The following is a 26,558-nucleotide window of genomic DNA, read 5'->3' as shown; positions in this document are numbered from 1 at the left end:
ATTTTTTATGTGGAATTAAATATTGAAATTTAGCAATGTCATAATTTTTTCCCTTTTGGAACACATATCCCAGTGTAGGTAGCAGCTGTATTAAAACCTGTCTCTGGTAAGAACTTGTCAGGGTGAGCAGCAAGGCAGTTCTGAGCATTGGCTTCAAAAAGATTCAGTCAAGGTAAATTGGAAGAGGTCTGCTAATTGTAGGCTCATCAGCCCTCAGCTGTTTCTATGGGCTTTTTATGCAAAATGGAGAGAGAGAAAATGTCAGAGAAATTAATCTCAGGAAACTTTTCCAAATTCTCCAGGGGCGAAGTCACAACAAAGACAGGTAAAGGGTAAATACAGGAGGTTGGCTTTCCTACAGATAGATAGTATGCCTGCCTCTATCCAGACAACTATATGATTCTCAGAAAAATGCTCTTGTAACATTTGATTCTTGCCCTCAAAAATTAGAAGGAGAAATACCTTAGAATACCAAACATGCCATTCCTTTCCACATACAAAATTAGGTGAGCGGAGCCTGTTGGCCAGTGATGCATGGATGCAGTAGAGGTGTGGGGTGTAGTCAGTGCCCTAGTAAATGCATTATAGTTTACATGAAGTTTATGCAAAGTGCAGTAACTGAGATGGTCCCTGTCTAGACCACCTATTAGCCTACAGAACAACGGCTAATTTTCCAGGCATAGTTACAGATACCATTGCACACTTGTCTGTTCTGGACATCCTTGGATCCATGGACATCCATGGATCAGGGCACAACTACAGAGAAATGTAACAAAGCCTAAAGTGAAAATCTTGATTTGTGTGCTGCTAAAGTGCTCTGAGCGTCTCAGAAACTGTTCAGTGGTGTTTTAGTCCTGCTCACTGGCAGAAAGATAGCAATCCTACATCTCCATGACTCTTCAAATTTGAGATCTGTAGTGGTGCCCACACTGTGCGTGCAGGGTGACAAAAAGGTGAGCATATGCTTGAAAGCCACAGACCTCAGTGAAGAGTGCAGGTTTTTGTTATTTTTCTGGTGAAGACGTATTAATAGTTTTTCTGCTGTGTTTCTCAGGCAATGGAAGAGTTCCACAGCTATCCAACATGGGCAATGATCGTCTGCATATCTTTGATGGTGTTGGCCCTACTGCCAGTCCCAATAGTCTTCATGGTGCGCCGTTGCAACCTTATCGATGACAGTTCTGGTAGTTTGGCATCTGTATCCTACAAAAGAGGTCGGATAATAAAGGAACCTGTTAATCTGGAGGGAGATAATACAAGTCTGATTCACGGGAAGAGTCCAAGTGAAGTGCCATCTCCAAATTTCGGCAAAAACATATATCGAAAACAGACTGGATCACCGACTCTGGACACTGCTCCAAATGGACGTTATGGTATTGGGTACCTGATGGCAGATATGCCTGACATGCCAGAGTCTGATTTGTAACTACAGGAAAAAAAAGTGCTGTTTGTTTCTCTCACTGATCACAGCCCTGCTATGAGAAGTGCTCAGCTTCACTTATAGGGTGCGATCTCAGGTGCTTCATAGTGACAGTCTTTAAAAAGTCACGACTGTACGTACTGGTTGAGAAAACTCCCTTTGGATTAATTCTCTGAGTTTTTATTTGCACTGAAGGAAACACATTCGAATTCAATGGCAGCCTACATCTGCCAGCACAGCCAAGAATTTGATTTTTTAATTAATTTCTCAATTCAAAGCTTTCTATTTCTGAAGCACAGGTCTCACTCAAATGATAAAATATCTCTGAGGTTATTTCATTGAAAATCCTTTTTTTTTCTGCTGAATTTCAGGTTGACTCCCAAGTCTTAATGGTGAGCTCAGTAGTAGTTCACCAAACCCATGTTTGTGTAAACACCTGTAATATACCTTATGTAGATATGCTGTACTTATTTTATTAGCACTGATAATTACTTAGGCTATTAGCTGAGTAAAAAACAAACCTGCAAACTATTTTCTTATGTAATAGCTGTATAGAGCAATAGTATTAGAAAATCAAGGAGTAGACTTATAGGAAGGCGATCAAAGATTCCCTGTTCACTGGGGACTGCATAAACTGTGGCTGTACATTTTGTGTAAAATACTTGCTTTTTCAGTGTGAAAACAATGTTAGAGTGAGTCACTCCAAGAATCTTAAGGATTGTGCAGATTCTGCATTTTTTTCTATGCTGTGTGCCTAAAAAAGACCTTGATATTTATTGTGGTTACAAGATTACATATATATTATATTTATATAATATACTTGTAATGTAAATATGTATATTATTCTGTATGTAATAGTTTCAAAAGTTGAAGCAAGATGGCTTTTTTAATTAGTCTCCTTCAGTTTTGCTTCTGTTTTATGCAGATAATTTTTTTCAGTCAGTAATTGTTAAGAACTGTATGGCATTACATTTTAACCTACAAATAAAGAGATTGATAAGGTATTTCTCTGTGATATCCTAATACACTTATTATAACACAGCCTGCTTTTTCCTCATCTGGACTATCTGAAAGAATGTCATTTACCAGATGAATACAGATGCTAAAAGAACTTGAAAACAAAAAATCAGTCATCTTAATAAACTATTGGACAGGGCCATTTACTGTGAATACAGGGGCTGATGTAGCACTGTAAACTGGCAGGATACTCTGGAAGCTGGTATGTGATCTACTCCTTACCTTAAAGTGTTTGAAAATTAGGCATAAATTCTGACTTTGCTACCCCTAATAAGCAAGGAGCAGAACCTACTTACATTGTCCCAGCATCAAAGAACCAGATTAATTCATCAATGCAGGTCTCTGAAGCTCAAGAGTCTGTGTCAAGAGTACAGTTTTGAGCATGTCAGTGTGGAAAAGCTATGTCAGATAAATGGAAAGGCGCAAAATCTTAAACCAAAGCACTTAAGCAACTTGATAAAATTCCTTATGGATAAACTCTTTTGTCACAGGAGAATAATCCCAGATAATTTCTACTTCTGAGAGCTTTTGAAATAATTTCCATGGTCTGAAAGTAGCATTAGTTGACAAAAAGCTATATTTAATTACCAGGCTTATTTTACATATGTTAGAAATTGTACACATAAAAAAGCATTTAAAGCAGTCCTCTACAGTGCACATATTGAAACATATGGGGTAGAGCTGGCATAATTTAAGCGGGTTTTTCTTTGATGTATTGGTGATAATAGCATGTATGTAATGGATCACCATTAGAGACAGAGCAAGCATGTACAAAATATTGCTGCTGTGGCAGAGCAGCTGTAAACTTCCACCATCATCCCCCATCAGGCTTCTAAAATGACTGTTTGGGGTAGTTGCCATGCATCCCTCTGTGCCCAGTCCACAGAATTCTGTTCTTATGGGTGAGTTTCCTGTACTTTCCTTACACAGACCCTAGTTTTCAATGTGAAGTTATGGTCAAATATTTGCTTCTACAGAAGAGCTCTTAAAATGAATGTGAGCAAGATCTTACTATTACAGTGCAATAGCTACTTCTGTTTAATGTATCACAAAGGAGACTAATGCTACTTTAGCAGAGTGCTGAAGATTATTCTGCTGGGAAATACATGTCTGCCCTTTTGCTCTTTACTTGAACACTTTTAATTGAGTACTAAGGTTTTGCATTCATTTAAACCACTAGTTCTCAATTGGTTGCTTCCTATTAGCTCCAGTTAGCACATGTCACCTCGGTTTCATGAAATGTTTCAGGTTTGAGAAAGCCCAGAAAGTATGTCCTGTCTACTGTCAGATGTTCAATTCCTAATTTGATAATAACTACGATCGAACACCCTCAAGTGCAGAAGTTCTTTAGCCTGGTTTAGTACGATGGTCTTAAAAAGGCAGTCTGTCCAGCCTAAAGAAGCAGGACTGGTCAAAAAAAATAGCTAGATGTGAAGATTTAAAAAACCTAGAAGTAATTACTATAAAGTGCTACATCCAGGTTCTTACATATTACTGATAGAACTACTGAAACAAAGTAGGAGTTTGTATGTACATTTGCTGTTAAAGCCAAGGGAATTTACACTGCTTTGGTACTTCAACTTTGGGAGCAAAGTAGTAAAAGAAGGCAGAAAAGAGAAGTTTCATATTTGTCTACTTAAAAGCCAGAATGTCTGCATGTCCTGTCAGTCATAGCTACAATTAATTTGGGGTGGGTGAGTGGGATGGTTTAAGGAAAAGATCATTGCAAAAGTCAGTCATGCTTAAAATTAAAGAAAATCCTAATTGAGTCTTACACAATTGGAAATGGCCTAAGAACAAAATCATCCATGTGGAAAGTGAAAATAGATTTCCAATATAATTGGATCCTGCATCTTGGAGCCTGAAAGTCTTCGGATTTCTTTTCGTTCGTTTCTATTGAAATTCGGCAAAATGAAGTGGCTCTACTTATTTGAGACTTGCATGCATGTAAATATGCTACCCAGTAGCAATGTTAAGGACAGTATAACCAGCTGCCACGTGACATAGTTCTAGCAGTGATACATGAATATGAAATTATTTCAGAAGGCCTAAGGTTCGTCTTACCAATATTCTTTGTGGGATCTGATTTTGCTACAGAAATTTAAGAGAATCAGTCACCATCAGTATGGCACAAATGGTGGCCATGTCATTCATTACCTCTGTACTCTTAGTGGAGGTTCTCAAATTCTGTGAAGTGCAGGATAGACATGCAGTCTTGATACCTGTTTTTAGTATTTTTTGATGGATCAAAATTTTATTGATACCTTATAGAGTATCAAGCAGTGAAGAAAAAGAAAATGGGGGGGGGGGGGGGGGAAAGAAAAAGATTTAAGAATGAAAAAGGGAGGGAAAAATTGAACAGTTGTAACCCTATTCTCAGGAAGTAACAGATATGGATTGGTTGATCCTTATGCTGCCATAAGGGGAACAGTGGTCTTGTCATACTAAGGAGAAATCAGTAATGATTGTGGTAGCAGTAGCAGAGGGAAAAAAAGGATGTATTTGCAAAAGATTTTAGATACTCTGAAAATACTTGCCTGTACTAACCACCATGGAAGACTCAAATTGTGCTGTTTAGCTGAGATGCAGAGTATTCAAAAAAAGCTTTCTACTCCTACCACATCTTTGAGAAATTAGAAAAAATATGGTTACATGAATTTTAAAAAGGTGCAGGAAATGTGATGCAAACTTCTAAATGCCTAGTTAGATTCCGTGGTTTGAGGAAAAAGGAGGAAGTCAAAATATAGGTTGTAGTTTACGTTCTTTGCCACTGGATGGTGCTCATATATCGTGTCTCTTAGTGATGGAATGCTCAGGAGTTTTGAGGCGGGCAGAGTAATGTATTTTTATTCTCTATCAAGACAAGACTTATGGATGATCACGGTATTGCTAAAGCTCAGAACTTCTTTAGTCTGTTCCTTCAGCAGCTTTCATACATATTTAGGTATTTATTTTCAAAACCCCCAAATTTTTAATGCTGTCAGAAGCAAAAACAAGCTGTCAGTATCCCATTGCCAAGTAGTACACTTCTGGGTCTTGAGAGCAGGCAGAAGGTTCTTGAATCAGTATTTTGAAATCAGTATTGTCTAACATGCCTTTTTTATTTCTTAAATATCCTATTACTTGCTATTTTTATTTCTTAAATTAGCAAAGTAATTAGCTGACAAATTAGTGGAGCAAGAGAATCCCTGACTCAAATATTACTACTAACACTATTATTTATATAAAAACTTCAATGCTTCTCACTGCCATCATCAGTAAATTCTTAAAGTTGCCAGGAGGTAGATGAAAGGTGTTGGGGGTGTAGCAAGGAACACTGAGAAGGGGCGGCAGCTGAAGGACTGACTCTAGCCTGTGACATTGCTTCTGAGGAAAGCAGCTACTGAGATATCTGGTACTGTTTTAAAAGTTATACAGTAGTGTTTTAAAAGTAGTACAGTAAACATGACTTGGGTATCTGTTTAACCCGTTTGGTAGGGATGGTGTAAAGTATTTCTCTACTGTAAAGTATTAGCTCTGACAGAACCACCATGTCTTCCAGTTATACTTTATTCATCATTACTGACTACTAAATAAATGAAAAATACTAACCAAGACCCTCTTATCTGAAATCAGCATCAATACATGTTATTGGTGATTTTTTTTCCCAACAAAATACACAGAATGGCAGTGGGAACTCCCATGGCATAGTCTTTAAATTAGGGTGTTCAGACAAAGAATATATTCAGTGAAAAAACAGATGTAGACGTTCTCTTTTTATTCAGTCCCATGTCATTTTCTGTTTTTTGATGCCCTCTGTATCTTTCATGTCCAACCCAAACTCAATAGGTGGAAAAAGAATGTGTTTCCCAGCACTAGAAGTTCAAAGATGTGAAATACTCTCTTAACTGAAAGAAGCTGAACTGATAAATGAAAAGAAGAATGGTGTGAAAAGGCAAAGGAAATTTCCTTCAAAGCAAGTCTAGTAGATTTTCAGATTTTTGATTCATGCAAAAGGGAAACACATACAAAGAAAGAGTCAGGTTTGCAATCCAGAAAATAAAGAATTAAGAAACATGTCAAAAGACTGATGAAAGGGGGTGGAACTGAAATGGAACACATTAGAAGAAGAAGGAAAAAGATACTGAGGAAATAAGACTCACTCATTGAATGACAAAGTGTAAATTGAATAGGTAGTAGGTGATCAGAAAGATAAAGGGGTATGGGGGAGGAAGAAAAAGGGCTTCAGGAGGAAAACAGATTTTGATGGCTGGGTAAAGTACGGTGTAATCAAGCTTTTGGAAGAAATAGTCTGCAGTAAGATATAGCTGTTAAACAGAGGTATGAATCAAAGGTAGTTGAAGTTTTGTTAGCATAGGGGGAGAAGGAGAGAGGCGGAATGAATCAGGACAGGAGAACACTGGGCTGGGAAGAAAGACTTGAGCTGTGCCAGAATTAATTTTCCTTCAAGTACTCAAGTGCCTCTGACATACTGAAGAGCTTGATTATTTTTCATAGTGAATTTTGAGGTGTTCTGGGGAAAGATGTTAAGGAAATGCTGCCTTCCAAAATTATTTCATTTTAGTTGTCTGATCTGAAGATCAGGGTAACTATCAGGGTAAAATAGCAGTGAAATTTTTTCCTGTATTTAAGGTTTAAGGAGAATAATAATTACCTAAAAGCACAGAAAACTCAATGTATGAGCATATGAGTTTGAAAATGAGTTTGTGAAGAAAAGCTCTGAGTTGGAGACCACTGTGTTACTGTGATTTAACATTTTAGTAAATCTCTTGGGCATTTGCCTACTATCAAGGATATGAATAGTTCCAACCATTATTCACAGATTTGAAATTAGCTAAAATCTCAAAGCACCTAAACGATATGCATTTTACTGCCTGGTCCCTGGAATGGAAACCAGATACCCAGCCTCCCATATGCAATGCATCTGGACAGTGAAGTGTTCCAAAATTACATGCCTATAAATGGGCAACATTTGGTGTGAGACTTGTGACAGAACCCCTTGTTACCAAAAAAAGAAGGAACTGAGGCACTCTGGAGAAACTGCCAAATAGGCAGGTGAGACATCAGTGTCTGTGGGTCTCTACAGAAATTAAATGTTCAGCTCTGTTCAAGTATAAAATACTTCGAATAAAACTGTGTTTTATTACATGCATATTGTATTCAATAAAGATATCATGAATGTTCTGCACTCCCATAGGCAGCAAAAAAGACAAATTGCTTACCTGACACAAAAAAAATAGTGTCTTTCAAAACTGTTGCAAACATTATATGTACACATTCTGTAGCTATATGTAAACATAAACATATATCTAGCAAAAATTCACCTTACTTTCTGAGAGAAGAGCAAAAAGGGGGTGGAACAGTTGGCACTTAAGGATCTGTTTTAACTCCTCAAGAAGGTTGATTTTCAAATAAAGTGTAATATTGCTCGATAAAGAATCTTTAAAGCAGCAAACGGCTAAAAGTAAGGTCACTTGATAGAGAAAGAGGTTTGAAATAAGTAAAGAAGAGGGTTCTTTAGACATATTTTGAAATTTCATAAGAGACACTAAAAGTTTCTCCAGACCTCTGATCCTTTAGGGTCAATTTAAAAAGGCCTTCATAGACCCCATAGATGTCACAATGCAAGGTCAGCTTCTCATAGATCTTAATTCACACATTGTTATAAGCTTCTTTTTGATTTTGATTCCTTTCTGCTGCCCCAGGATTTCTCAGATGGTTCCCATTTTCACCACAAGCTGCACAAACACTTGTGCTGGCACAATGGATGTGGTGGTGTGGAGACAGCAAGGAAGGGCTGAGAGTAGAAATTGCTTAAACCTGCACTGCCACCAATTAAAGAAACATGGAATTTTGCTTTCAGCTTTGGAAATATTCTGTACTATCTATGAAAACTATGTTATGAACAAATAAAAAACTGCAAAAGTATCCAGTCTCTCAAGAGTTTTACATAATTTACAGTTGTCAAGTAGCTGAAAATTAGACATCACATGGAGTACAGATATATGGCCATATAGCCATATAGAAAACACTGGTGTGACTCAATCATGACTTTATAACAATCATTAAAAACCAATAGAACAAAATGAATCAGAATTCTTAAGCTTCTTTACACAGTCTTTTTCTTCTGTTTTCAGGGATGACATTTTTTATCCTTCTATATATATCTTTTTCCCTTTACAGAATCAGCAATCTTCAGGACTCAACAGTTTGTTGAAGTATCTGGAGATTGCAGAAGCAGCCTAACAGTGTTTGTCACATACACACAAAAAATCACTGTTGAATTATCTACATTTGTTTTCTTAATTGCCCTTGCAGTTTGAATGCAGAGAAGCTGGGCCTGTACTGCTGTGCTGGACAGAAAATGCTTGTGCCAGCAGTGCACAGCTCAGAAGGAGTCTGGCCTAGATCACAATCTGACTGTGAACACATCCTGCATCTCTGTATTGTCTGTGTAAAAGACACAGGGATCTAACTCTCATTCTCTGCAAAACTTCATTCTTTGCTGAAGCACCTGTTGTGGGATGTGCTGAACAAGGAGCTGAGCAAATCTAGCAGTTTGGTGAAGGGGAAGTGGAGGAAGAGATTTTTTTAATCTTCCTACTCTCACTCCTGCCCACTTTCGTATTCATCAGACCTTCACAGACAGATCTATTTCATTAGCTCAGCAAAGTGCTTCACCTGTTATTCCATTTTTTTTTTTTTTTCTTAAGTTGTGAATCAAACTGATTCACCACAGGATGAAATGAGTGCAAGCATAGATGCAGGAGGGAGGAGGTGCTATACAGTCAGGAAAGGAATAGACTCTTGGAGTGGGGTAGGGAATGGATATCTCTAGTTTATTAGTAATGAAATTAATATATCTGCTCAGTCATGTAGCATTAAACCAAGACAGAGATAGATGTATGACTGGATAATCTAAATTTTGATCTAGAAGGAGCAGTTCTTAAATCCCCTATGTCAGTAAAAAGCCTATCTTATGTATATGAACTTTCACAATACGTATTGAATTCATAAAGCACATTCTTATTAAAGCACATTAATAATCTCTGGAAAAAGTTGTGAGGGAAATGTTGGTGCCTAATCCTTTCTTTAAAGTGAATGTAATAATTTGCCTCTCTTTTAGTTTTTAACTCTGCCTGCTTGCTGCTGCTGAACTGACTCAGGAAGTCTTGAAGTGTGATGGAGTATGCTATTGACCTATATAATCACAGTCATAATATTGAATAGCTAATTTTATTTAACAGCATATTGTTACTTAGCCATTTCTTTAAAGACTGCAAATGTGTCCAATGTCAGGTCTGAGATTTGACTCCTAGCACATTTACAGACATATTTGAAGTTTTGAGTGCAGCCCAGGCAAAAAACTTCAGAAATTCAGCATGTGGTGTAACAGAGTTTAAGGCTGTGCCTAGAAATGAGGAAAATTGGGTTTTGCTTCAGGCAAGGTACTAACAGACAGTAGTATAGAAAACATACTTGGTAGGGGATACCTACTGTTCCCTCAAGACAGTGTTTTACTGAGAAAGGACAAATCTTTAGTGAGACCTAGATATAATTCTTTAATGCAAATAGAACAAGAGCTGAGTCTCAGAGATCTTGAATTGTCTTACAATTGCCCTTTTGCGCAGAAGCAACTTGTGGGGTAGCATCACTGCTGCCCCAGTCTGTATCTCCCTAACCCCAGAAGATTTATGACAATTGTTGAAATGGGGAGAAAATGCAACAGCAACAAAATGAGACACTAACTGTGATGCTCAGTTATATTCCTCTTCACTTTCCTTTCTTAAGAAAAAATACACAAGTAAACCCCTTCAAAACTGACAAAATAATGTCTCTCTTCATCTTTTTTTTGTTTATATGATGCTGAAGAGGTGAGTCAGGTGGTGTGGCATAAACCAAAGGGATTAACGCCTTATTTTGACTTCAGGTTTTAAGGGTTTAAAGGGTTTTATGATATTTCATGCTCTGTATGAGGAAAGTCATGATACAATGAGGAAAGTCTTGAACGTGGGACAGAAGATTCAAGCTTTAAACTTCTATTTACTTTAACAGGTGTCACACAGCCTAATCTTTTGAAGACATGTCCCTAAGCAACCGTTAGGAATGAAGATTTTGATTTTTGAATCTTTAATGTACTACTTATCCTGACTCACATGTCACATAATTGTGCCAAACTGTGCAGGGTGGGCAGTATCTTTTTGATTTTCAGTCATTTGGCTCCTAATTTATGTTTGACAGTCTAGCCTTGAACTAATATGCCTGCATCATCACCAGCATTAGAAAGAATTAATATCTGCTGGCAAGTGCTTCCTTTCCACATGGAGGAGACAGTTCTACTCATTGGTAGGTGCTATATAAAATAATTATATGAGTTGTAAAAAAATCCTTTCCCCAGACAATATCTTTCATGGGAGGGAAGAGTATGCTTGTAGGTGGTTCTATACATGATATTTCCTCACATTTAACTTTTCACCTCTAACTTTTCATTAAAAAAAAACAAAAAAAAAACAAAACAAAAAAAAAAACACAAAAAAAAACCCAACAAACAAACAAACAAATAAACAAAAACAACAAAAAAAACAGGTTTGGGAGCTGATTCCACTGAGGTAACTTTGTTACCAAAGCAGAGAGATTGTCATCTTTGTAACGAGTAATGCTTGGTAACATTGTAAAAACCTCCAAATCAGCAAGTGGGAGGATTGCTTAAGGAGAGAATTGCTTAAGGTCCAAGTACAGAGTTATGCATCAGGGAATACCAGTTCTAAACCTAACTTTGACAGAGATTTCGTGTGTGATTTCATTTAATTAATCTCTCTTCTACCTGTCATTTTCTGCATAAACTCTGAATATGTTGCCACCCTTATCTTAATATTCCCATAACAATAAATTTTTCACAATTTACATTGAAGACAGTCAAAATAAGAGAGTGGGAATTCTTTTACTAGCTAATAAAAGTTTTCTATTTTTATATTGAGTTTCTTTTTTAAGAAGGCATAAGGAATTCTAGCTGCACTCTAGCAAAGGAAAGTTATATTGGATTAGCAGTGATAAAGTCCTAGGTCTGTTGCAGTCAGTATTAGACTCAGGCAGCTCCACAGGCAGTAGAGAATCCCTTGACTTTTCCTCTCCACCAGAAACAATCACCACCATCTAACTTAGCCAGAGCATAGATTTTTCATAGCCTGGGATCTCAGATATGGCTGAGGTTGCTTGTATCTTAAGCCACATATACTAGGGACACTTGGAGACATAAATACATGCTCATGCTTTCTCTGAAGGAAGATGGCTTTGCACTTTCAGAGGTTCATAAGTAATTTCACTTTCCTTTTTAGTTAGGCTGTGACTGGTTAGGACAGAAATTGTCTTTGTAAAGGCAAGAGTCATTGATCTACTGATTCAATTTTCTACCGGTATATCACTACACTGGGACTGAAATACATGTACAGAATTTCAGTACCAGCAGGAATCTGATTATTGTAATAACAATAACAATTACCTGATCTGCAGGATAATAAAATTATGCCCCTCCTAAGGCAGAATGAGATTCAGGTTAATTTTTAGCCTTTCAGTCAAAAGTTTGCTCACAAATTCAAAATGAAATAGTAAAATACCATCTGAGATTAACAGATTTGTAAACAAATGTAGATTTTAATTTCTTGTGAGTCCTTCACTGTACATTGTTAAAATGCTTTGTTAAATGTTAAATGTTAAAACATTTGCTGATAAGAGCATGGATTCCAATCTGTGCAACATATCTGGAGAAACACTGCACATCTCTTGTGAAATAGATTAATGAAGACAGAAATATGGATTGGTACCGAGATAGATTGGTCAATCCTCATGAAAACCATTCTTCTCAATGACAGAAATGCCTGAGAGTTTTCTGTGACACTCTATTACGTTTCCTCCATTATGGCAGTATAGAGCACTATATTCTGGGCAGAATATCTACCCGTTTCATTTTCAAGTGTAATCATAAGTGTGCATCCAGCCCATTCAACACAGTGTTGCGCATATTATTTCAGCTTTATGGATACAGGCTTGAGGTAATCAGTTATGAAGGGGGTTAGAGAGCATGACACCTAATGCTGCCCACACACAGAATGGAACTTGAAAAAGCATCCAGCAGGGACCTGAGCTGGAGCTCTTCTCAAGAAGTTTAACGCTGTAGTTTGGCACTCTTAGTTCAGGCTTGATTCAGTCACACCACATGCAGAGGAATGCAGGCTGCAGGCAAGGCTTTTTTTTTATCCTGAGAACTGCAGGATAAAAATAATGGTTTATGTGCAGGTTTCAAGGAGGGTTTGGGATTTTGTAATCATTTTGCAAAGTTGACAAGCTGAAGTTGATAGGTCCTTAGAAATTCTTTGTGGGAGAAAGATGCTTATTTGGTACTGAAATTTTCTTGAAAATATCACATTTTACCCAGTTATTTCTGGTAAAAAAAAAAAAAAAAAAAAATCAAAGAAACAGGTGAGATCAGCACACATTGAAACCTTTTATTAATGCCTAATTTTATTTGTAATGGGAGGATATATTTATCTTTTTCAGAAAAAACTCTACCATGTTTAGCTGCTTTGGTGGCTTTTGCATTAAGTGGAATAACTTTGTAGTTGATGTACATGCAGCTCTTCCTAGAAATCCAGGCCATATGAGACCTGGATTTCTTATTAGGACTATTGTGTAATGGGGATCTGTGAGTACTCAGCTCACAAAATCAAAGCAGTTGTTTTCTCCACAGTTTTGAGGCTAATAATTGTATTTAGATGCTGGCAGGTTATACAGTCATAAAAATGAGGTTATTATTGGCAGCAGGGATGTTTTGATGCTCATGGGAACGAGGTGTTATGTTGATAGTTTTCCTCAACCCACTGCAGAAACTGGTAGTGATGAATAGGTTATCCACTTGGAGACACTTGCCAGAGCCGTGGATTTCATGAGGCTAAGTTTCATTTCAAACAAAGTTTTCACTGTCCTTGTAAAATGTGTTTGTTCTTCAGCATGATTTCATTCTAACTGATAGGCTTGGACTTCAAATAAAAGTATCAGTGTATTAGTAATATCACTGCAGATAACTTGTCAAGTGACCACCCACACAAAGTAAGAGGAGTCAGAAGTCTTGGCTCACATCCATCGTGAACCACAGAAGATATTGTAGGTTGTCATTTCTGCTGCCTGTGCATTTTCATAGTTTCTTTGAATCAGACTTCTGAGCTTTGGAAACATACAACTCATGAACACAAAAACACACAGTTCAGCATGGCCATGTAGCTGCTGAAAATGTACAGAGCTGCCAGCCAAATAAGTGGAAAAAAATACATGTAGTGCTTTAGTGTTTTGTTCTGTCTAGTAACAAGGGACTACAGAAACCCCTCAAAATGCAGAAAAAGCCAGTTATCAATAGACCTTAAATTTCTTTTCTCTATATACAGAAAATAAATTTAATTTAAAAATATGAATGGAGACATATTTCTAAAGGTAAAAACACCCCTGCCTTGAGAACTTTGTGCCTATTTGTTTCTATCCAGAAGTATGAGCCAGGAAGAAATTTCATTATCTCTGCTACTTAAAAGAAATACCCACTTACCATGTAGTCATATTTTACTATGAGCAAAGATCAATTTTCCTAAATCAACTGCATGATCCATTTCACAGCTTTTCTAGGGAAATAGCTTTTTGCTTTTGTGGCTAGAGATGAAGTATTTGATATAAAAATGGTCTAGTTTTGTACTTGGAAAGTACTCTTTATCCTCATGTAAAACAGGAACCAAATAATAGACAACTTAAAGGAAACCAATTGAATGCATCCTAATTTCATAAAACCACACAATGAGAACCCTGGTGTATCTTCTAAAATTTCATGAATAGGGCTATACCTTCTCCCAGGGACTAACACATAATCAACACCCAGCAATCTGTGTAATCACATCTGTATGAGATTTCTAATTTTTTTTGAAGAGTAAAAGATAGTGGAAATCAGCTGATATATAATATGGAGACTAAAAGATTTCATGATACAGGATTACACTTGATGAATATGCTTTTCAGGGTAAACATTGTTTAGAAGTAGGATATAATACTGGAATATGTCAGTGGCTGCCACTCCACCTATTGCACAAAGAAAATCAGCTCCACTTGTTAAAATTCCTATATTCTAAGGGGTGCAGGGATGGGGGTTTAGTGCCAGGTTAGTTAGTTAGTTAGTTAGTTAGTTAGTTAGTTAGTTAGTTAGTTAGTTAGTTAACTGGTGGGCCCCACAAGAAGAGAAAGAATCGAAGGATACTTATAATAAAATTATTCCAAACTCTGCCTGTACTTGAATCTACATTGCTGCGGTTTAACACAATGCCTGTTCCCTGCAGTCAAGGAGAAAATGAAAAAAAGGTTAAGGTTGCTGCACCCATGTATCTTAGTTTAGTACAGCAAGACATCCTGATCAGTATCCAGCTCTGCCTCTTCTTAAGAGACCATCCAAAATCCATTTAGCAAAGGCTCTAAGAACATTTGAGCTGTCATCCTCAATTCTTAGAAAGAAGAACTACTCCAGGAAAACTCTGTTCCAGTGTGGAGGTGAAAAATGAGCTGCCTGTGAATGCCATCCAGAAAAGGAGAGAACACAGTTGGCTAGACCAGGTAGGCTGCTAATGCCAGGGGGAAGAATCAAAGCAGAACGGAAAATAGACTTCATACCAAATAACTTCTGCTATACGTGACTCCCAAATCTGAACAGCCCTCATATGAACTGGGAAAAAACCTAATTTCTATTTGTCAGATGAGGAAGTGCATAGCAAGAGGTCAAACTTCAGACATTGTTTTTCCACAAGACACACTGTCCTTTAAAGAAAAGGGAACCCTACTGATCAATTTGGTCTGCCCTCTGACAGACTAGTGATGTGCAACTCTTTTGTGCACAGGTGCTATGTGAAAAGTTTGGCCTTCCTTTGGCAGTTTTCCTTGCTATTCCTACTGTGTGAAAGCAATCTTGGAGGGATGTAGAATAAAGCTGTTGGCAATAAAGCCTGTATTTAAATTGAAGCATAGCAAGAACCACATGGTAAAGTACAGAACAATGGCAAATCAATCATATATCACTGCTGTTTTCTGGAGCAAAGCATTATTGTTAATATAATAAAAGCATATGGTTGCTCTGATAGAATACACAGACTGGAAAGCAAAAAAACCATTTGTGTGGTGTCAGCCATAACAGCCTTTTACAGTTATTTGCTTAATTGTAAGTTTGATCCAGGTTTAATGGTAGGAACCTTATTTTTGCTGGTTTCTCCTCTGCTGTCAGCAACGGCGTAGGAGTCAGCTTCTTGTTGTTGAAAAGTTCAGGGACCAATGCTATGCTAATTGTTCCAAGCTAGATAAATTTATGAGAAATTTCTTCTTCTTCTCCAAACATTCTGTAAACACCTCCAAAAAACAGTGAAAGTTTCAGCTTGAATGGAGGTATATAGCTATAGTCATAACGAATGATCTGCTACTATATTTGCAATATGGTTTGTGACAAGCATCTGGCTTCACCCTAGTCTAGAGCTGTTTCTCCAGAAAATATCATTTGATTTATGAACACTGAAAACATCAAAACTCTGGATGTGATGAAATGCTAGTGATCCTACTTTTAAACCAGGTTTCTTTAGGGGTAAGTATACAGGAAGTTGAGCATCCTGCACCATGCTTCTTTTTGCTTTCCTTGTCATTTGTACCCAAAAAATGTCATCATTCAGACATGAAATGTACATAATTAAATACAAATATCACAGTAAAAAAGAAACTTTGTCCTATTGAATTGTTGATTTTCTCCAAAATCTTTCCGGTTTATCTTACAAGATAAAACCTATAGTAAGATGCATTAAAATGAAATCACTAGTCATGCATTGAATACACGGGTTTTTTTGGATGCAGACCTTTGTGTTTATAAAACAAGTCTGTGTTTGCCTTTTTCACCTCTAAAAGCACTTCACTAAATTTGTGCCTAAGTTTCCTCGTTGTTATTGGCAATTACTTTTCCAATCTATCATTTACATTTAATATCCCTCTTAAGAATTAATACAGATTTCAAGTCTATCAGGCATCATCGTATCTTGACCTGCTTGTAGAAGCTGTAGACTTTAAACTGGTAAGTGATGTATCCACCTTGAAACTTCTGAGCTGGAGATCTTTTAGAAAAATTATCTAGCCTTTATTTAAAGACTGCAGATGATATAAAATTCAATGCTTCACTAGAAAAGCTATTTCAATGGCTAGCTACTCTGTGTTAAAAAGGAATTCCTCAATATTAATCTGAATTTGTCTTATATAAGCCTCCAGCCACTGCATACTGTGAAATATCTTCCTGTTAAATATGTCTGTACTCTAAGAAATTTATTCCACACTTACCTACAGAAAGTAATGCAATCGCCTTATTTTTCTCTTGAATAAACTCCAGATGCAGACATCATCATCAAAAAAATCCGTTCACAAGTGCCACGCAGAGAAAGGCAGTAGGAAATCACAGTATCTACACTTGCACCTTCCAATCCTTATGTTCTGCTTACACATAAGAAATTCACCATAACACTCCCAAAAATTGCACTTACCAGAAAGCGTTTTCAACCTATTATCCTTCAGCTGGTTGTCTCAGTACCTTTTTCTTAGTCACTGCTTTTTAAAAGTTGCCCTCCAGTTTGTGTAGCTTATTGACTTTATTTTTAACTGCACAGACTTTGCAGAGAACATAGATATTGATAAGAAAGTTTTCATTGTTCAATACTGTAGTGGGTTGACCTTGGCTGGCTGTCACCCAGCCCACTGGTGCCCACCCAGCCACTTTGTCTCTTCTCCTGCTCAGCAGGACAAGGGAACAATAGAAGCTGAAAAGCTCATGGGCTGAGTGAGGAAGATCTCTCACCAATTACTGTCATTCTGGCAAAAGAGATTAAAACTAAGGAAGAATAATTTAATTTCTAGTTAAAAACAGAGTAGGATAGTGAGAAACAAAACCAAAACTAAATACATCTCACCACTCCCACTTCTTTCCAGGCTCAGATTCTCCTGACTCCTGTACCTCTGCGCCCTGCACCCTTGAGTGGGGGAGGGGGATGGGGAATGGGGTTGCTTCAGGTCTGCTGATCCTTCCTCCTCATGTTCTTCCCCTGCTCCATTGTAGGGTCTCTCCCATGGGATAAAATCCTTCATTAATTTCTTCAACAAGGGTCTTTCCCATGGGTTGTAACTCTTCCAGAGCTGCTGCAGTGTGGGTCCCCTACAGACTGCAGCTTCCTTCAGTTTTTATCTATTCTGCCTATACTTGGACCATCTGCCCCCCAGACATCCCCCCCTCACCTCTGTGAAACACATATTTAAAAATTATCATTAAAATATACATTCATCACACAGTCCAGACAAACTTCACATACATTGATTAAGAGAATTGTCCACCAAAGTTGAACTGATATCATGACTGCACTGACACCGGTGAACAACACATGCACACCACACCCTTTGCCCCTACACCACATTACAACTACAAAACATTCCTCACAAGTATAACACTTTCTGGTAATATTCAGATCAAGATTTTTCCATTACCTCTCTTGGTTACTGTCCTTTTCTCAAATTCCTCCAGAGCCTGTGTGTGGCACCAGAAAAGACCCTGTTGGGTTAAGCTCGTCTGATCTCACAGCAGCCACCTCAGCAGCTCCCCTGCTGCCACACCCTGCCAAATAAATTGAATATAAATACCCTTTCTCTTTGTGTGTCATCTACAAATTTAATGAAGAACAATTTCATGTTTTCTTTCAGTAAACATACTAAAAATCATTAACCACACACATATTAACTAGATTCCTTTGTATTCTTCATTCTCATTCTTTAAATGTCCTCTCAGCCTAAAGACAAATGCACATTGTATTCATATCTGCTGTTTTTCCATAGATAAAGAATAACTGTATTTACAACTTCCAAATCATGCATCAGTTTTGTGACAAGGAGCAGCTAATCATCTTTCTGAAACTTCAATACCTCTTGTTTTAAAACTTTGATAGTGTTCCTTCAGACAGTTTTCGTACAACAAAATAATGTTTGATACAGATGATTTAACTTACTGTGGATAACAAAGAACAGTATTGAAATTTGTGCTAAAGTGTAGCCACATAGTCTAACTGGGAGACTCATTAATTATTTGAAACTGGGAAAACCTCCTCTCTGTCACAGTAAGAATGGACAAAACAGCAAAGAAAGTTTTCTTACTTTTTTCCCCCTCCTCTCCTTAGGAAAAGTTCATTTTCACAAAGCTTTTTCAGAAACTCTGCTTGAGGCAGAGGAGGCTGCATAATGTCCATAGTAACCACTCCCTTCCTTTTTCAATGAAGGGTTTTAGCAACACAGAATCCTTGTCTGAATGGGTCAAAACCCAGCAGCAGTGGGTTGAAATAATAGGAGTATGGCAGAAAGAAACCAAGAAAAATTCTAATGATCCTGACACCTAAGCTCATATTTTATGAAATATAGTTTGTAGGATTTTGTCCAGGAACCTAGTGTAGCCAAAGGCTACACTAACAGATGTCCATCCTTCCTTTCCCTCATTGTAAGCATCATCTTCTCTTAGCCCGTTACTGTGTCAATGCTCTCATTGCTGTGACAAGCCTATGACCCTATATGTCAGCCTATGAATCATGAAGGATTTGCAATTCCAGTGAAGGGTGTCCGTGACATTTATCTTTTTCAACAAAATGAGACAGTACCATTTTTCTCCATCATGAGTCCTTGTGCCAGCTGACCTGCAGAGAATAGGAAAGAAGTTGTCTTTCAGCATGAAAACATTAGCCAAATCATCAGGCAATGTCCATTTCTCTAATTCTGTTGCTCAATGCCAGCCATGAATATGCATTTAAGGATACAATCATAAAGAACACTTCCATTTCCATTTTGTTTATATGAAATTAGAAAATATTTCTATAGTATGGAGAGTAGCTATCCTCTGTTATCCAGCTTCCATGTCAGATTAGGGAATCTTTCCGATTTAAGGATATCTTTTCAAATAGCTGCATGTTCCATACATTTCAGAGTTTTCAAAGGAAACACAAGTTCACTGTTATTGCCATCAACACAAGTTTTAAAAGCAACTTTAAAACTGTTGGGGTTGCTTCTATAACAGTAACCAAAGGTAATACTTTGAAATAAAATACTCTATTCAAAAAGAGAATGGTACATTATTATTCCAATAGTAAGAAATATAATACTCATTAATAAGATTTTATATCTTCAAAATCTCTTTCTCGCATGCACACTTACTGTAAATGTGGATCAGAATAACTTCATGCTGTGTTCTTAAAGGGTTTTTTAAGAAAATGAAGGTGACATGGTATTTTAATTTCAGAAGTGTTGATTTTCCTTAGTTCTGATCCATATACTATAACCTGAAAATTACTCTGGAACAATAAATAGCACCATTTATTGTAGAGATACTTAATATAGGCAGTAAATTTAAGGCAACACTATGAATAAAAACTTATTAGCAAGTTTAGATCTTTAAAAAAAAAATAAATATCTGAAACATACTCTGGCAGCCTCATTTCAACAGACTCACAATGAAGTTTCTTATTTTTCATTGATTTCCAACTGAAGTTGGGAGAGAGCTTAAGTGAAAAGGAAGAGCATTTAAGCACAGATACCAGATTACCTTTAAGTCTGTGATGAGTTAAATGTTTATCCCTTCTCTACAGGAACCAGATATGCAATCTGCAGAGCTCACCATGAGTACAGAAAAAGAACAGTTTCCTACCTCAAGTAACCTATAACAGTATATAAAATAAAGATGTACTTGATTCTGACTCCTTGCTCAGCTAAGAACATTAAATAGCATCTTTCACAGAACTTCAAGAAAGCTGATAGAAACTTGATTTTCTTCGCTTATCCTTCCTCTCACTAAACAAAATATTAATTTTGTCCTTTGGTATAAAATTACGTGCAAAAAAATCAGCTTTTGTATGAACAAGCTTCTGTGTCCAGTTGTAGCCACTTGTCAGACAAGAGAGTCAAAGATATCAGGCCTGCTACTACCACGTATCAGGGAAGAAGGAATATTATCTTATCTTATTTCAGGGTATGTATTTGCCAAAGTAATGTCAATAAAATTAAAAAAAAAAACAACCAGATTTCTGTTTTTAGTGTGTTTTCAACTTCTGTGTTGAGAAATTGTAAGAAAAAAACCAAACTCAACTGTGCTGCAAATAAAAAGTGGCAACATTGTTTTTCCCTGTGGAAAGGAATGGTTTCCAATTTTAATTTGTATATTTAAAATGAAGGCCAAGTCTCTTCCATTGAGGTAGGTTTTAGAAATGAACAGACTGAAGCCTTGCAGCTTTTTGTGCCGTATTATTTTTGCACTCTGAATTAAATTCTATTTTATTTACTTTGAGTTTTATATTTCAGTCTGCAATATTAATTTTTATTTTTTTGTTCTTTTCAATTTTTAGGTATTCAGGTTTTTGTTCATAATAATATTTCCAACCACTTTACTTTTAATTATGTTTTCAGTTTTAACTGCACATCATTTCACTTAGGTCAACTTTCTTATACATTCTGGATTTCTTTGAAGGGCCTTTATTTCTGAAATAAATCTGCTTCTTTTTATTTCTTTCTTCCCTTGTAAATTCTGCTCAATTTATTCTAGCCAGTCTGGTCCTGATTTATGTTTCATTTATTTACATTTCATTATTTTCACCTTTTAAACTTTTTTTGCCCTGTGATTTCTCATTTTCTGATTCTTTTCAACTGCTTGCAAGTACCTCCCCCACACCTATTAAAAAGCCTTGGTTTTTATTGTTTTAGCTTTTTTCCCCCGTGCTGAAAGAAGTCTTCCTTCAAATATTTTTCTTTTTTTTTTTTTTAAACATACTTTGGTTTATTTTCACCTTCTTTGCCGAGTCCTTGTAAAACCAGTTGAAAACTGATGCTCTTTAAAACATGGCTTGTGATTTTCCTATTATGTTCAGCACCTAAGATAGTTAGATTTTCTGTAACTAACACTTTGAAATGATTTAAGGTTTTATTGACATCTCATTTTACAAAAGAGAAAAGAGAGGGTGGGAACACATCAGTCGCAGACTGGTATGTTTCTTCTCACCATTTAACTATGTCAAAAATGAAAAAGGAAATGAAGATCTGTTTTGCTCTGTACTAAGACTGGCCCCAACATGGAAGGAGAAAAAAGGCCCTTTTATAAAGGGAGATGTCTGATAAAAATCATGGTGGAACATTGAAAATAACATTAAAGGCAACATTTTGGCTCTAGTACTCTTTTTTCCAAGCTGTTAAAAATGAGACAAAAATGTAACCTTGTTCTCTGTTACATTTCACATTTTTGGAAAAGTCCTCTTGATTGAGACAAAAGTTTTATCTCATATTTCTGTTTTGCAAATCTATTTTCTATTTCAAGACTGAATTTTATTAACTATTTCTGAAGTATAATAAGCTTTTGTTCTGCACATAATACAGTATTATATTTCTTTTACATTTCAGTTTCACACCATTTGAAAAGGGTACAGCTTTTAAAACTGAACCTGGAAATGCAATGGTGAATACACATTGATGGGACAGAGTAAAATGTTCAAATTCCAATTTATTTTACAGTACACAAAAGTGATCCCTGGGGTTTTTTCAGATTATATTTACACAATGACATCTGGAGTATTCAATGACTTTCACAGGAAATTCCTGTTCTCCTCTATATTCTGTTTGTTTTAGCTTGTCTTGTATTGTCAGAATCTGTCTCTCTCTGATGTAAAACAGGTGAATTATTTAAGCATTTTGATCTTTAATCTTTATTAGCATGACATGGCTGATGCACAGGTGTTCCCAAAGCTACAGTATTCATCAAAGTTATATTGCTTGGGTACGGAAACATGATTTATCCAGCCTTCATGCCAAAAGGCAGAAGGGTAAATGTATGTTGATGACAAATCATTACATGAAATCCTACCTTTTGCAGCCTCCTGTAATAATGTATATTGTTTTATACAGGATGACTCCCAAACTGATTCCACATTAATTGCCATCCCAATTCACAACACAAAGCAGAGATAAAATCTGACTCATTATCATAATTTGACCAGAAGTACTTGTCCAGACCACACAGTGAAATGTTTCTCAAGGTCAAAACAGGAAAGGGTTTTTTATTGTAGGATTTAATATTTGTACTTTCATAAACTGAGTTACTGTTGGCTTTTAGATGTTTATTCAAGAAAGAAATAAATTAAATCATTACTTCTTTTATAGCTGCAAAGTACAGGCTTCAGCCAATACAAGCTTCTTCTGTGGACTTCAGATAATTGCATAATCTAAACCCTCAGAAATCTCTTTGCTTTCTAAGGCAAAATATTTACTTATAGTATTTACTTTAAAACAAAATGAAACATGAAATTGGTGTTTATGTGCTCTAAAAATTTCAATATAATAACTTGCATTTTTTTCCCCCTCCTTTTTAAAGCCATATTTTCCCTGAAGTGTTTCAGCTGCAGAGAAATAAGGAGAAAGGTTCAAAAGCACTTTAAAAATTCAGAATAGAATTGCAGAACATGAAACCTTATTATCCCGGCCACCACTGTCATCAAATCCTTTAAAAACGATGTTTGATGGCAGAAAGATGAGTAAGTGGTTGCTCATTTGGGTGGACAGCCAAAATCACACAGTATTTGGTTTATTATTGGTGCTAAGAAATATTTTCTACCGATGTTTATTCAATAGCTGAATTAGTTTTCAATTAAATGAAAAGACCGTATGCTTTCCTCAAACTCTTTTGACCAATACAAGACTTTGGCAAGAATTCTGACTCTAGCCAACACATACACAAATTTCTGAATTTTATGGACAAAAATGTCCATGTTTCAGTTTCCTAAAGAAGAAAAATCAGTGTTTGGGGTTTTAGGTTTGACCAAAAAAAAAAAAAATTCCCATTAAAAATTGTAGAGGAAAGGGTGAAATATGCTTATAGGGAACTTTCTCCATCTTTACTTTCCAATTAACCCTAGTTTTTTGCAAGTGGTTGAGTTTATAAAAGTATGCAAGTAATGAAATTATACCCTGTAGACTGACATTGGAACTTGTTCAATTTCTCAGTTGTTTTAGCTGAAATCCTGAGACTTGCACATTTTTATTATCGATTCACACTATTTAATAAACATTTGCATTTTATTGACCTGCCTAAATTTGGTTCCTATACCATTATTAACAATTATGCAAAATTTACATTATTCTGCTGATATATGTAAGTTCTGTATTAAGAGAATAAATCATCACATGTACAATTAGTTTCCTTTAGTATTGTCAGACTTACAGAAATTTCATAAGGGTAAGCCTGCTTCAAGGATAAGGACTTGCACAGGTCTGAGTTCACAGGCCAACAGATGCTAAATAAATGAAACTATATATGTTTTCACACTAAGAGATATATTTCAGGAGGTTATTTAATAACCAATCTTTGTAAAACATGCAATATAATAAAAAATATGAGTTAATCATTTTGCCCCCATATTTCATCTGACGGAATGTGTGCAATTACATGGATTACAGAGAGGAATGATATTTTCACTCCTGAGGGTATCCATGAGAGGTTAGGGTGTAAAATAGTACTAAGCTCACTCTTCTGTGGCTTTGGTTACTTCTCATTCACGTACTTTTCAGAAGTTGCTCTGTACTAAACAGAAAATATAAACCATAACAGCTATGTGAACAACTGTTCCACTGTCCACATCTTCAAATATAAAGGCTTCTTCAAGATGACTAGGGACAGAAGATGTCGAAGAAGAAGCAATGGTTAAAAAATTAAATGTCTATAATTGATCAGACTAAAAGTTCTACCTGAAGCTACTCATTTGTTTAACGCTGTCTTAAGGTAATAAAAAACACATAATAAAGCATGTAAATTCAATATATTACCTAAGAACTCATCTTGAAAACTCTTTGCCTTATGTTTCTATATGTTGCATAGCCACAAATGTACAGCCAGATGGACAGAAAGATAAACAGAAGCATAAACCAGAGACTCTCAGTGAAGGAATAATGTAACATCTCGGCAAGAGAGAGTTCAGTGGAAAAGTAAAAATATTAAAGAAGAAAAAAATCTGAATAACATGAAAACTGGAGTTTGAATTTTAGTAAGGGTTCCAGCAGAGATGGGAAACTAACTGTATTACATTCCTGCAGAACAGCATTGCCTGTTCTTTTGCTGGTTGCTCTGGATTTCACTTACACCAAAAAATTGGAAAAAATAAGTTTTCGCTCAAGGGCAGATTTCTGAGTGACAAAGTGATACAGAAAGTGCTGTTAATTTTCTTCTCTGAACAGCATCCCATTGTGCCAGAGATGCAGTATTAGAGTTTCATATAAAAATGAAAAAACACTATTTTGTATTCCATAGGAACTTTTATTTTTTGGTGTTCACTGGTGACGTAACATTTATTAAAGAGGGCAAAAATATCCACTTTGTTCTAAGGAAAGTGTAGATGGTTTCTGTGCATTATTTATTAAATGAATTTACTAATTTAGAATCATGCTCTTAAACACCTCAAGATGCAAGTCACCATGAAGACGTTCAGCAGGGCTCTAACTTCACTGGTTTCAATGAGGTAAAACACCAATGCTACAAGAACATTCTCTTTGAACAGCTCTCTAAAAGCTGACTTCAAACCACTGTACCTGACCATTCATCACATCGTGTACGAAGGACATACTACAGGGTACACAGGGCACCCCATTTATGCTAATGAAACTTTGTGTCAAGACTATCCCACAGATCACCCTTACCAGCTTAGTTTCTAGCCAGGCAAGTCATTCCCCAGTACCAAACCATCTATGTTTGATGTGCTGCAACAAGGTCAACAGTAAAGAAAGAAGAGGCTTTCAAACTACTTTGCAGAAGTTGGCTTGGTAGGAATGTGAGTTGAAAAGGTGCTTAGCTGTATGTGACTAGGAGAGCAAGGTTTTAATGTGTTGGTGGATAGAGCATGGATGACATCACAGCTCTAACATCAGATATCTTGGCGAGTTTATGAAAAGATTGTGCAACATCTGGATTGGATAAGACCTATTTACTCATAGGAGTAATACCACACATGGATTAAAAAAGCAAGCACAAGAATGCTGTTGCAGAGGGTGCAAGAGCACACCATAATAAACACTTTGTGGACTAGCTTTTTATAACAAACTTCTTAAATCCAAGCAGATGAAACATCTTACAACGTTATCTGTGGGGCTACCTTGGATTTCCTTCAAAATCAGCCTAAAAGACTTATTTATGAGTAATGATCTATTGGAAGCTTAGTGGAGAGGTAACACAGGAGCATCACAGCTGGACTTCAGCTGACAGAGTCAGAAAGTACCATCTGTACCAATCATAGAAAACAGGTCTATAATAGTCACTGGATTTGTCTTTGACCCCTGGTCTTGCCCCTTCTCACTCAGCTGATTTAAGCAAACGTTAACTGTTTTTTCAAATACATACAAACAGTTCTGTGTACAAGATAAAAACATGTTATTCAGAGTTTTTGCAAAGCAGCTTCATTTCAACTGCTCTGTTTGAGTTAGCACCATTATTGTGTCACATTTTTTCTACCGGTATAAACTGAGTGTGCTCAAAAGAAGATTTATACTCAAACTTGAGATTTTACAGCCTTACTCTTAGCTTTACCTACAGTTTAGTTACCTAGTCATAACATGCCACTACCATATAAATGTCAAAGCCATTCATACAGACCACTGAAGTTTGCATTACTCTGACTCATCCTGAGCTATCCTCACTTCTAGTTAGTAAAAAAAAAATAAAACCAGCAACCCACCTCAGAAAGGAGGCAAAGATAAAACCTCCTCATGATAAAGGGTGAGAAAAAAGAACCCCAACAATTTCCTCACCACCAGCCCTAAAACAACCCCAAACATTTAACTGAGTTTCATTACCTAGATAATAGCCACCTGCTTTTGGGAACTTCATATATATACATGGGACTATCCCTGCAAGGACCAATCAAGCTGGCCTCTTTGATTACAATTTCCAGCAGCCGTACAGGGTACAGCCTCTGAATCACCTGGTGCTGATTCACAGTGATTCATCACATCAGACAAAAGTAATAGTAACACA

The 26,558-nt window shown here is 36.5% G+C and overlaps 1 protein-coding gene and 1 long non-coding RNA gene across 3 annotated transcripts in view; one reads left to right on the top strand and one right to left on the bottom strand.

The window, feature by feature from the left end:
• SLC6A15 (solute carrier family 6 member 15) overlaps positions 1-2,404 on the top strand; it is a 37,451-nt gene extending 35,047 nt beyond the window's left edge. For both annotated transcript variants that reach the window (XM_068999848.1, XM_068999857.1), the window contains exon 12: positions 1,055-2,404. In XM_068999848.1, the coding sequence (XP_068855949.1) occupies positions 1,055-1,426 (372 nt within the window). In that variant the 3' untranslated portion in view covers positions 1,427-2,404. The remainder of the gene's footprint in view (positions 1-1,054) is intronic.
• On the bottom strand, positions 1,119-26,351 carry LOC138102092 (uncharacterized). Its single transcript, XR_011147305.1, has 4 exons — positions 26,260-26,351; positions 19,168-19,203; positions 18,014-18,140; positions 1,119-1,203 (listed from the first exon to the last, which is right to left on the bottom strand). It is a non-coding gene; the product is annotated as an uncharacterized lncRNA (long non-coding RNA).
• Positions 26,352-26,558: the final 207 nt, after the last annotated feature.

Source organism: Aphelocoma coerulescens, chromosome 1A, assembly GCF_041296385.1.
Source record: "Aphelocoma coerulescens isolate FSJ_1873_10779 chromosome 1A, UR_Acoe_1.0, whole genome shotgun sequence".
In the NCBI taxonomy this organism is placed as follows: domain Eukaryota; kingdom Metazoa; phylum Chordata; class Aves; order Passeriformes; family Corvidae; genus Aphelocoma; species Aphelocoma coerulescens.
Note: the sequence above shows the minus strand (reverse complement) of the source record. Positions and strands in the feature narration are given on the sequence as shown.